Raw genomic sequence first — 12,433 nt, 5'->3', positions numbered from 1 at the left:
GTGAGGAAAGGTCAACTCTGGTTGCAGTCCTGAGAGGGTGAGGCAGATGTTTCTGTGCTCTCATTGGGAAGTGTGAATGGGTACAGCCAGTACCAACCATGTTTAACAAGCTTCTGGATGTTCTAGGACCTCCTAATACCATAAGAACTAAAAAAAAAAAAAGCTGACACTTTTGCTCACAATTTACCCTTTACCAAAGAGGAGGTGATGCAATGTGAACCATCTGTTAATTAATCAGGTTTACAAATCAGAAGTCTGGTGTTTGGAGAAAGGCATTTGGCATAAGTTTTCTTGGCTCTTGTTATTTTAGAAATAGGGACCACTTGAGTGTAGAGAATGGCTTTCTTGGCATGCCTAAGGTGAGGCAAACGTTTGGTAATAATAATTTGATTTTGTTCATCGGCTGGGTGACTGATGACAAGCAAGCTGTACATCTCCATATATCTTTTAACTGTCCCTTCCTGAAACCTAATGATACCCATTTCCCCTATAAATATTCTAATTGAATATAAATACTCACTGTTATTTTATGTTACATCTGGGTATATTATCATCTTGACTATAATTACAAACAAAATATGGTGAAATTGAAATGGGGGGAATAGATAGGAGCTGATAAATAGTCACTTGCCTATTTCGTGATAGATAATCTTATTAAGATAGAATCTTATTAATGTCTTTGTGTTTCTCAGGTGAATTTGACCTCACTGACCCTGTGGGGAAACCCAATGGATCTGTTCAGATGCAACTAGATTGGAAGTCCTTCTACCTATCCCCGGGTAGCTACAGAAAGCCAGAGGAGAATGACACCAAGGACAGTTTAGGGATCTCATCTGAAGAGAAGAAGACTTCCTTTCTTCCCCAGGTAACAGATCTCCACCAATCCTGTTGAGCAGATTTAAGGAAGACAGTATTACAATTCGAGTTAAAGAAATTCCTTCTGTGAATGTCATGTATTCTGCAAACAATCTGCATCCCTCATGATGCCATGAGGCTATTGGTGGAGCAAATCCCTGGGTTTTATTGTGAGGAGGAGAGAGAAATGGCATTCCTTAGCATTATGGCAGGAGAAAAATGAAGTCTGGTGCTAGTTCACAAATCCCTTTCTTGAGTATCAGGACTGTTAAACTATCATCTTATAAGTCTGTCTTTGATCCTTCTATTTAGGACCAGATGGCATCTGCTGAGATTCCCATTGAAGCTGGCCAGTATCAAGCTAAGAGAAAACCTCCACAGATGGGAGAAAGAAAAGAAAAGGAACACCAGGTTGCAAGCTACTCAAGAAGAAAACGCAAAAACACAGGCATCCAAGGAGAGAACAGAATGGAGTATCTTAGTTGTAACATCTTAAATGGAAGCACACTAGAGGTAAGGCCATAGAAACCCTGAAGAAGTAAAATATAGTTTGTAATGTCCCCAAGTATATTAGTCCCAGAGGTAGAAGCAGAAGCAGATACTTAAGCAATAATCATGGCTTTTTGTGGTTACCCTGTGTTTCCATAAGCACAAGTAGTTTAATAAGCCTCTGTATTGTTAAATTTGTTTCAATGTAATTTAATTCAGCAGATTATGGACTCTTCAATTTATGCTTAGAACTTCTGTACCACAGTTCTAACCAGTCCACTTAAACTGTAATCAAAATAAATTAAACAAGTATTTATTGAGCCCCTACTATGTGCTTTTTCCCCCTTTTGTTCATAGGAAATTAGATTAAAATTACTATGTAACACCTAAGATATACATGATATTATAAGTATATATTACACATAATTATATCATAATTTATACTGATTGTATATTTGTATTTATGTAATTGTTAATTTTATTAAATTATTATAATTATACAATATTTTTATATATAACTATATTGTCCTTATTCTGAAGCAGGTGAATTACACTGAATGGAAGTTCTCACAGCTTAAGATCTCCATTGATGACAGTTTAAAAAATCAGCAAAAAGAAGAGGAAGTGATATCGTCCCATTCAGCACTGATACAGAAGGAAGCCATACTTCCTGTAAATGGTATTGTCTTTTTAAAATCTAATTTTTCTATTTAATCACTGTATTATTGAATCAAGCCAGTTATTTATTGTCTTCCTTCACCTTGCATTGCTAAACTTATCATATAAATTAGTACTAACCCTAAGCTCAGTTTTATGTTACAAGTGTGCGGGTTAGGTCAAACAAGGCTGGAATTCTCAAAGAAAGTTGCTTTCTATGTATTTAAAGCTAGGTAGCTAGGCAGTTTAGTTACCTAGCAAGTATAGTATGTTAATTCACTCCAGGATCTTGTGAATTATGGTTACAAAGAAATAGAAAGAGTGTGATTGGCTCATTTGTGATGCTAATCCAAATTTCTTTTAAATTAAGGCAAGGCTTTTGTGTTACAATTAAAAGACCTGATTTCAGGTTATAGTAATGGCAAACTAGGTAATTCAGACCAACCCTCCCACTGATGACAACTAAAAAGCTAAAGTTAATGTATTTTTAAAAAATCATAATGTTTCTTAAAAGCATTAAAGAATCAAAAAGGGAATTACCTAGGGAGATGACTGGAGCTCAGAGAGGTGAGGTGGAACTGCTTCAGCCCTGGGACATTGCCAGTGGAAAGAGAAAACCATGCTTATGTGGACTTTTGAGGTGGGAAAATGGGCTACAGTCTGAATCTGGTGTTTGCCCAGCATAGGAATGTGTCTACTGGTGGCAGAATTCCCCACTCTGGTCTGGGACCCTGAAGACAGCACCATTGTGAGCCTCTTATGGTCTGCGAGGCAGAACTGTGCTTTGAGCACTTGCAGGGCTGGAGAGACAAAGACTGACCCCATTCCCACCAGGGCTACAGATACTGGAGTTATCAGACAACCTGCATAAGAACTGGGTTTACCAGCTTCATGGAGATAAAAAGCAGAACTTTAAAATTTCAGCAAGGAACTGAAGTTTGAAAATTGATGTTGTAAGTAAGTTTCTTAAGGCATTTTGTCTTAAAATAATTTCAAACTTACATGTGATCTACATGAATAGGACAAAAAATTCACTTAAGCCCTTCATGCAAATTCATCAGCTTTCAACATTTTTCCACTTCTTGCTTTATCATTTTTTCCAAAGATTTGAGAATGAATTATAAATATCATGCCCCCTTACTGCTCCATAGTTGAATAAGAAAAAGGAAATTATGTAACCATAGGACAATTATCAAAGTTGCAAATTTAACATAGATACATTGTTACCTATGTCCAGTACATTTTCAGAATTTGCCAATTGTCCCAATAAAGGCCATTATAACTGGCTTTTTTCCCCTTACCTAATCCAGAACCATGCATTGCATTTAGGCATGTCTCCTTAGTTTCCTTTAATCTGGAACAGTTCCTCACCTTTTCTTTGTCTTTCATGATATTGACATTTTGAAGAGTGTAAGTGAGGTATTCTATACAGTGTTCCTCAATTTGGATTTGTCTGCTGGTTCTTCATAATTAGATTCAGGTTATGACTTTTTACAGGAATACCACAGAAATGATATTGTTTCTTTCTCACTGCATCACATTAAGAGGTACGTGATATCAGTTTGTCCCATTATTGGTGACGTCAACTTTGATCACTTGGTTAAGAAAGGTGTTTACATCATAAAGTTAACATTTTTTGCTTTGTAATTATTAGGTAATCTATGAGAAGTTATTTTGAGACTATATGACTATCTTTTCCTCATCAAATTTCACCTAATAATTTTGGCATCCATTTATGGTTTGTTTGTTTTTTTGTCTGAGTCAATTAGAAAATGTTTGCAAAATAAAATTTGGAAATAAATCAGTAAAAGTTACAGAGCTGGTCAATACAGAAATTTATGAGAGAAATAGATGGATTAAAAGATTAGACACAACTGAAGTGAGAGTTAGTGAAAATATCCAGAATAAAGCAAAGAGAGACATCAAATACAAAAGGGGAGAAGAGACATAAAGGATAAAATGACAAGATCTAAGCTACATTTAATTAAATGTAGGAGAAGAGAAAGAATGGGGCACAGTCTATATTTAAAGTAACTATAACTTAGAATTTTCCAGAACTGATAACAGATATTAAGATTCAATTAAATGAAACTCAAGGAAAAAAAAAATCCAAACCTAGACATATCAGAGTTAAAATGCCGAAAACAAAGTCAAAGAGAAAATGTGAAAGAATCCATTTTAAAGAAAAAGAAAGTGTGGGTCCATTGGTAAGATGGACAACTGACTTGTCAAGAGCTACAACTGTAGCAAGAAACCAGTGGCAAGTTACCTTCAATGTCCTGAAAGAAAATAACTGACAACCACGATGTTTCTACACAATAAAAATATCCTTCCAGAATGAAAACATAATAGACATATGATAAAACGTAAAGATAATCCAAAATGGAGAGTTTGCTTCCCCATCACATTTTAAAGAAAACTTAAATGTTGTTCCTTCTGAAGGAAAATTATCCCCAAAAGAAACACAAAGATGCAACAGGGACTGAAAAGCAAAGAACATGGGTTAATTTAAGTAACTGTATAAAGCAAAAATGTCTGCTTGTGGGGTTTAAAATATGTTTAGAATTTAAATAAATAATGTAGTGGATTCAGTGGTGGTCTCCAAACCCCAGAACCTTTAAAGTGTTATCTTATTTGAAATAAGAGTCTTTGTAGATGATAATAAAGATCAGAGCAGAAATCAGTGAAATAGAAAACAGAAAAAATAGAGAAAATCAATGATGCCAAAAGTTGTTTGTTTGTAAAGATCAACAAACTTGATAAGTCTTTGTCTAGAATGACTATACTAATTAAGATCCAAATGTGAGACAGAAACTACACGCAGGCAAACTTCAGAGAGATTGTGGGTTTGGTTCCAGACCACACATATAAAGTGAGTCAAATGAAATTTTTGGTTTCCCAGTGCATATAAAAGTTATATTTACACTATACTGTAGTCTATTAAGTTTGCAACAGCAATGTGTCTAAACATATAATGTATATACTTTAATTTAAAAATACTCCATTACTAAGAAATGCTTACCCGTTAACCAAACTTTGAACCTATTGTAATCATTGACCACAGATCATCATAACAAATACAATGATAATGAAAAAGTTTGAAATATTGTGAGAATTACCAAAATGTGGCATAGAGACCTGAAGTGAGCAAATGCTGTTAAAAAATGGTGTTGATAGACTTGCTCAACACAAGGTTACCACAAACCTTCAGTTTATAAAATTGCAATATTTACAAGCTGCAGTAAAACAAAGCATAGCTCAATAAAACAAGGTATGCCTGCAGTCACTTGAACAGGAAATGTTTACCATAAGCTATTAACTGTAGCAGGGGATTGAACTGGTGGGATAAGGATAAACTATTAAGGAGTAAAGAGAACTTAAAGAATACAAAAATAGCAGATTTAAAGAGCATCCACTAATCCTAAGAGCTGAAATGGAACACCCCAAGAAAAATTAGGTCTGGTAGATAACTGCCTTCATGGCTGAAATTCCAGACCTCATTGGAGAAAGTGAAATCAAGTTTTACTGAATGGCACAGAGGTTTGCTATGGCTCCATATTAGAACTCAGAGGAACTGTAAAGCTGACCTGTGGAATGTTGGAGATACACCATTACACAGAGAGGTTGCTAAGCCAGTGACATTTCACTATGAATCCACTCTAGGGGGTACCAAGGAAACTGCCCATGGGGAGGTGCCTTGTGCTACTGGCCACTGAGAACTGCTGGATTTGGATGTTGCAGAAGCCACGTGCTCCTAGAATTGTATTCTGCAAGAAAAAATGTGTGCTTCTGGGACCAAGCCCTGAGTTGCAGGAGCCTACAATGTGGTCTACAGAGTCCACATCTACTCCAGGAGTCTGCCTTAAAAAGCACACTGGAACCATGAAGAGGAATCTTTTTCTTCTCCAGTGGAGTGACCCTTCAGTGCCCTCTACTAACAAAACATAACATGGTGCCAACTGTCAAAGAAGACAGAGTTACAGAATCCACCTCCATTATTGCAGAGCAGGCAGTGAAGTTTTTTTCTGAGCAGAGAAGCAATAAATTGATAACTGGCATACTGATCAAGAAAAATAGAGCAAAGTCACAAGTTAGCAAAACCAGGAATGAATGTAGAGTCACTCAGACCCTGCAACTAAAATGATTATAAAAGAATATTATGAACAACTTTATGCAACTTAGATAGAAGAGACAAATTCCTAGAAAGATACAAATTACCAGAACTGACTCAAGAAGAAATAGAAGATAAATATTGACCTATAAACAGTAAAGACAATTAATTGGTAATTTAAATCTTCCCACACCAAAAAGTCCATTCCAGATGGCTTCACTGATGAATTCTATTAATATTTAAGGAAGAAATAATGCTGATCCTTCACAGTCTCTTTCAGAAAATAGTAGAGTGAAGGGAATTTCCAAACTCATTTCATTATAAAACTAGTATTATCTTGATACCAAAGCAAGCCAAAGACATTTAAAAAAAGAAAAACAAAGTATAGACCAATATCCATCATCAACACAGATGCAATATCCTAATTGAAATATTGGCAAACCAACCCAGCAAAATGTAAACAGGTTTTTAAAATTATACACTATAATCAAGTGGAATTTATTCCAGGAATGCAAATTTAGTTTAACATCAGAAAATGGATTGAATACAGTGTATAAATAGAGTAAAAGCTAAAAGCCTCATGATATCTCAATAGATGGAGAAAAAATATTTCACAAACTCCAACTCTCATTCTGGATAAGAATTCTCAGCAAACTAGGATTAGAAGGAAATTGCTTTAATCTAAGAAAGTACCATGAAACCTATACCTGACATCCTCCCTAGTGGTGAAAGAATGAGCACTTTTCCCGTAAGCCTGAGAACTGCAACAACAACAAAGGTGTCTGCTTTCACCTCCTGCTGAGTACTGTAGTGGAGAGTTTAACCATTGCAGTAAGGCAAGAAAAAGAAAGTCATATAGATTGGAAAGGAAATAGTGCTGTCTATTTGCAATTGACATGATCCTATATTTAGAAAATCCTAAGAAATATATAAGAAAATAAAAACTAGAGCTCAAAGCAACGAAACAAGGTTGCAGGATATAAATCAATGTACCAAAATCAATTGTACTTTCACATACTATCACTGAACAATCTAAAATGAAATCAAGAAAATAGTTGCATTCACAGTATCATCCAAAGGAATAAAATAATGGGAAACAAATTTAACAGAAGAAATACAAGACCTCTATGCTGAAAACTATACAAGTTCCTAAGAGAAATTAAAGAATATTCAAATAAATGGAGAAATGTGCCATGTTTATGGATTGGACCATTCATAATTGTTAAGATTGGCAGTTCTCCCCAAAATTTATATAGAAATGCAAAGAACCTACAATAGCCAAAACAATTTCATAAAAGAACAAAGTTGAAGTTTTTATACTACCTGATTTCAGAACTTACTATAAATCTATAGTAATTCAGACAGTGTGGTTAGCATAAAGTTAGACTTATAAATCAGTGGAACAGAATTGCAAATCCCAAAATAAACCCTTATGTTGATAGTCATTTAAGTTCCAACGTAATTCAATGGGGAAGTACAATCTTTCCAAATAAATGGTGTGGGGACAATCAGATATCTACATATAGGAAGAGTAAAAGAACTTAGACCCTTATCTCATACCAAAAAAATTTAAAAAGTTAATCAAAATAGATTATAAATCTACATATTAGAGCCAAAACTATAACATTTCTAGAAGAACATATAGGATAAAATACTTTACTTTAGACAAAGACTTTTTACATTTGACACCAGAAGCATGATCCATAAAATAAAAAAATAATAAATTGGACTTCAACAAAATAAAAAATGAATGCTCTTCAAAGGACACCATTAAGAAAACAAGAAGATAAACTACACACTCAGAGAAAATATTTGCAGATCACATTTCTGATAAAGGATTTGCATCCATAGTCTGAAAAGAACTCTTCAAAGCAAAACAGAAGGAACAAAATAGCAATAGACTCATAGACATCAAGAAGAGACTAGTGGTTACCAAGGGAGGTTGGGGTGGGTGTGTGGGGAGGGTGAAGGGGATAAAGGGGCACAATAATTTGCAACCACAATATAAGTTGGTTATAGGGATGGTAGTACAGCATGGAGAATACAGTTAATGATTCTGTGACATCTTACTACGTTGATAGTAACCGCACTAGAGGGGGTGAGGATTTAATATTATTGGGTAACTGCTAAACCAGTGTGTTGTATATTTGAAACCAACGTAAGATGGTATATCAATGATACTTTTTTTCTTTTGGTATCATTAACATACAGTTACATGAGCAACATTGTGGTTACTAGATTCCCCCCATTATCAAGTCCCCACCACATACCCCATTACAGTCACTGTCCATCAGCATAGTAAAATGCTATAGAATCACTACTTGTCTTCTCTGTGCTATCCTGCCTTCCCCATGCCCCCCCACTACGTTATGTGTGCTAATTGTAATGTCCCTTTTTCCCCTTATTCCTCCCTTCCCACCCGTCCTCCCCAGACCCTTTTCCTTTGGTAACTAATATATATATATAGAAATGCAAAGAACCTAGATTGCCAAAACAATTTCATAAAAGAACAAATTTGAAATTTTTATACTACCTGATTTCAGAACTTACTATAAGTTCTGTTATGTCCATTTTTGGGTTCTGTGATTCTGCTGCTGTTTTGTTCCTTCAGTTTTTGCTTTGTTTTTATACTCCACAGATGAGTGAAATCATTTGATACTTGTCTTTCTCCCCCTGGCTTACTTCACTGAGCATAATACCCTCTAGCTCCATCCATGTTGTTGCAAATGGTAGGATTTGTTTTCTTCTTATGGCTGAATAATATTCCATCGTCTATATGTACCACATCTTCTTTATCCATTCATCTACTGATGGACACTTAGGTTGCTTCCGTTTCTTGGCTATTGTAAATAGTGCTGTGACAAACATAGGGGTGCATATGTCTTTTTGAAACTGGGCTTCTGCATTCTTAGGGTAAATTCCTAGAAGTGGAATTCCTGGGTCAAATGGTATTTCTATTTTGGGCATTTTGAGGAACCTCCATACTGCTTTCCACAATGGTTGAACTAATTTACACTCCCACCAGCAGTGTAGGAGGGTTCCCGTTTCTCCACATCTTCCCAACATTTGTTGTTGTCTGTCTTTTGGATGTTGACCATCTAACTGGTGTGAGGCAATATCTCATTGTGGTTTTAATTTGCATATCTCTGATGATTAGCGATGTGGAGTATCTTTTCATGTACCCGTTGGCCATCTGAATTTCTTCTTTGGAGAAGTGGCTGTTCAGCTCCTCTGCCCATTTTTTAATTGGATTATTTGCTTTTTGTTTGTTGAGGTGCGTGAGCTCTTTGTATATTTTGAATGTCCACCTGTTATTGGATATGTCATTTATGAATATATTCTCCCATACTGAAGGATGCCTCTTTGTTTTACTGATGGTGTCCTTTGCTGTACAGAAGCTTTTTAGTTTGATATAGTCCCACTTGTTCATTTTTGCTTTTGTTTCCCTTACCCGTGGAGATATGTTCATGAAGAAGTTGTTCATGTTTATATTCAAGAGAGTTTTTCCTATGTTTTCTTCTAAGAGTTTTATGGTTTCATGACTTACATTCAGGTCTTTGATCCATTTTGTGTTTACTTTTGTGTATGGAGTTAGACAGTAATCCAGTTTCATTCTCTTGCATGTAGCTGTCCAGTTTTGCCAACACCAGCTGTTGAAGAGGCTGTCATTTCCCCATTGTATGTCCATGGCTCCTTTATTGTATATTAATTCAGTGATACTTTAATTTAAAAAAAAGAACTCTTACAACTGAGTGATAAGATAATCCAAGGTAAAAATGGACATCAGATTTGAATAGACATTCACTAAAGAAGATATATTAATGGCTAAGAAACATACAAAAAGATGCTCAACATCATTAGTCATTAAGAAAATGCAAAATCATACCACAATGAGATATCTGTATATACCAAGAAGAATTGGTATGTTCCAAGGCTGACTGTACTAAGATTAGTGAGGTGTAGAAAAACTGGAGCCTCATGCATTATTGGCAGGAATGCAATACAGTACAACTGCTTTGAAAAATATTTGGCTGTTCATTAAAAAGTTAAACAACCCAGCAATTCTATTCTTAAGTATATACCCAAGAAAAATGAAAACATTCATCTACCTAAAGACTGGTACACAAATACTTGTAGCAGCATTACTCATCATTCAGAGTAAGGAAATATTTCTTAAGTGAGAAGTAGAGTGCACTAATCATAAATAAAAATATTGATAAAATTGGTTACCTAATTTCTGTTCAGCAAGAGATCAAAGAGGTGAGCTACAGAGTGCAAAAGATGTTTGTAGCACATATGACCATCAAAGGGCCCAAATTCAGAAAATATACAGAACTACTACACATCAATAGGAAAAAGACAACCCAATAGGAAAATGAGCAGAAGATTTGGAAGGTACTCTATGAAAAGGAAATTCAAATGTGCAGTAAAAAATATTAGGGTTGTCAAAGTCACATTGCAAGAGAGCATGTGGGATGAAAAATATTGTTTGAGGCTGTCTTCAGAAACTGCCATCTGCCACACGCTGGTTGTACTGCTTTCCCTTTGCTTGGTCAGCCCCTGCAAAAGGACTGACTGCCTCTCTACCTTCCTTCCATTCTTTCCTCTTTCCCCTTCTTATTTTCAGAAGTGAACCCTGTGTGTTTGGCAAACTTCCAAATAAGTGAATCTTTGAAAAAGAGGTTTTGATTCCTAGTAAATGTAAGCTGAATTTATGTACCTACAACTAGTGACCAGACAGCAGATTAGCAGATTGAAGCTATACATACTAGTTATTTGGGGGGGCTAGACGGGGTGCTCTAAAACAGTTCTGTAACTCCAGCCTCTTCTCTAGCAGATGAAGAATCCTGTGAGCAAACTTCTGAAGTCAGTGAAGCACAAACTACAGACAGTGATGACATAGTGATGCCCGTATCTCAGAAACATCCTAAGGCGGTAAGTACACTGGGGTAATTGTTAGTGTGAGACAAGATTGTAAATAATGACAGCTAGTGGGCTTAATGGCCACAAGTGTGAAAGTGAAATCAGGTTTTAATGTGCCTGATCAGAAATTCAAGCTATTTAGCTAAATTTACATTGCAAATGAATGGAAGTCTATTAATAGAATCAGATGAAAGGATCATTTTCTTGATTTGGTGTAAATAGGACTTGCTTCAACACATCTCTCTTCTATTTGAATCCTTTGTCTGTCTCCTTCATTGTGTCCTATGATTCATCCCCAGCTTGAGTGATGCCCCTTTCTTTAAATCCACTTTAAGAGAGCGCGTTTATTTTTGGAGGTAGAGGCTGTAAAGAGTTAAGGATCCTTCGTGGGAGGGCTCAGAGAGATCATTCAGTTTCTGAAGTTTTTGACTCAACTTTTAAAATCTGTAATTACAGCTATTTATAAACATTTCAGCCTCAAATCTCTGTGGAACACACACACACACACAGAACTGTATCAATAAATATTCACAGATATATTCAACAGTCATTGGATTTGAATCTTAAGGGGTTATAAATGTAGAAAACAGTAACTCTTAAGCCACTAGAATGCTCCTTTGCACATTTGTAGGTGCTCAATAAATATTTGTTGAATGAGTGACTGAGGGAAATATTAAAATCTAGGATTTTAACTTTATTAGAATTATGAAGATTATGAACTTCATTAGAAAGAATAAAACTATAGGATAACCTAGGAGCAAGTGGGTAGGTTATGCCATGTAAACACTATAACATTTATAAGAATTCAGATAAGGGAAATTATTGCTTTGGTAGAGGTCAGAAGACTTCCTTGAAAGTCAGAACTTGTACTGAGGATTTGCAAGAAAACAAAGGATATTGGAGTGGGTAGGATCGGATAGTTACTGTAGCGAACAGTTGAATTTATCTTCTGAATTTTTATCTGTCATATATTTTTTAGACATTGTATAATTAATACCTTGAGAAATGTTTATAAGCCAGATCAGAGCCATAGAATGTTAGACCTGGGAAATGACACAGTAGAGATTATAAAAGTAAAGAAGATGAAATGGTGTGTCCAGGATTATAGAGCTAGTTCGTGAAGGAGCTGAACTCCACTCAAGGTTTCCAAACCATTCCAAAAAGCAGCCAGTTGGTCAGCAAATTTACAAATACAAGTCCGACAGATTACATTTAAAATATTGTTCTAAATTCAAGGCTCCTAAAAAAGATCTCCTTTTAGAAAGCCTTGTGTATCCAAAACTGTTACTGGAAAAACTATGAAAACTGAGCCTACTTAGCAAAAAAAAAAAAAAAGGTGTTATTATAATCAAATGAAATTTACAACACAATATATATATGCTCAATCATTATTGTATT

At 35.4% G+C, this 12,433-nt stretch overlaps 1 protein-coding gene across 10 annotated transcripts in view; it reads left to right on the top strand.

The window, feature by feature from the left end:
* The window catches only part of RPGRIP1 (RPGR interacting protein 1), an 82,231-nt gene that overhangs the window by 46,394 nt on the left and 23,404 nt on the right, over positions 1 to 12,433 (top strand). For 6 of the 10 annotated variants that reach the window (XM_073211544.1, XM_073211541.1, XM_073211547.1 and 3 more), the window contains 4 exons: positions 693 to 865; positions 1,168 to 1,368; positions 1,885 to 2,023; positions 10,947 to 11,047. In XM_073211544.1, coding sequence (XP_073067645.1) covers positions 693 to 865; positions 1,168 to 1,368; positions 1,885 to 2,023; positions 10,947 to 11,047 — 614 coding nt within the window. The remainder of the gene's footprint in view (positions 1 to 692; positions 866 to 1,167; positions 1,369 to 1,884; positions 2,024 to 10,946; positions 11,048 to 12,433) is intronic. The other 4 variants (XM_073211550.1, XM_073211542.1, XM_073211548.1 and 1 more) reach the window with 2 other exon arrangements.

Source organism: Manis javanica, chromosome 8 (assembly GCF_040802235.1).
Source record: "Manis javanica isolate MJ-LG chromosome 8, MJ_LKY, whole genome shotgun sequence".
Taxonomy (NCBI): domain Eukaryota; kingdom Metazoa; phylum Chordata; class Mammalia; order Pholidota; family Manidae; genus Manis; species Manis javanica.
The sequence above is the reverse complement of the archived record's forward strand: the minus strand, read 5'-3'. Positions and strand labels throughout refer to the sequence as shown.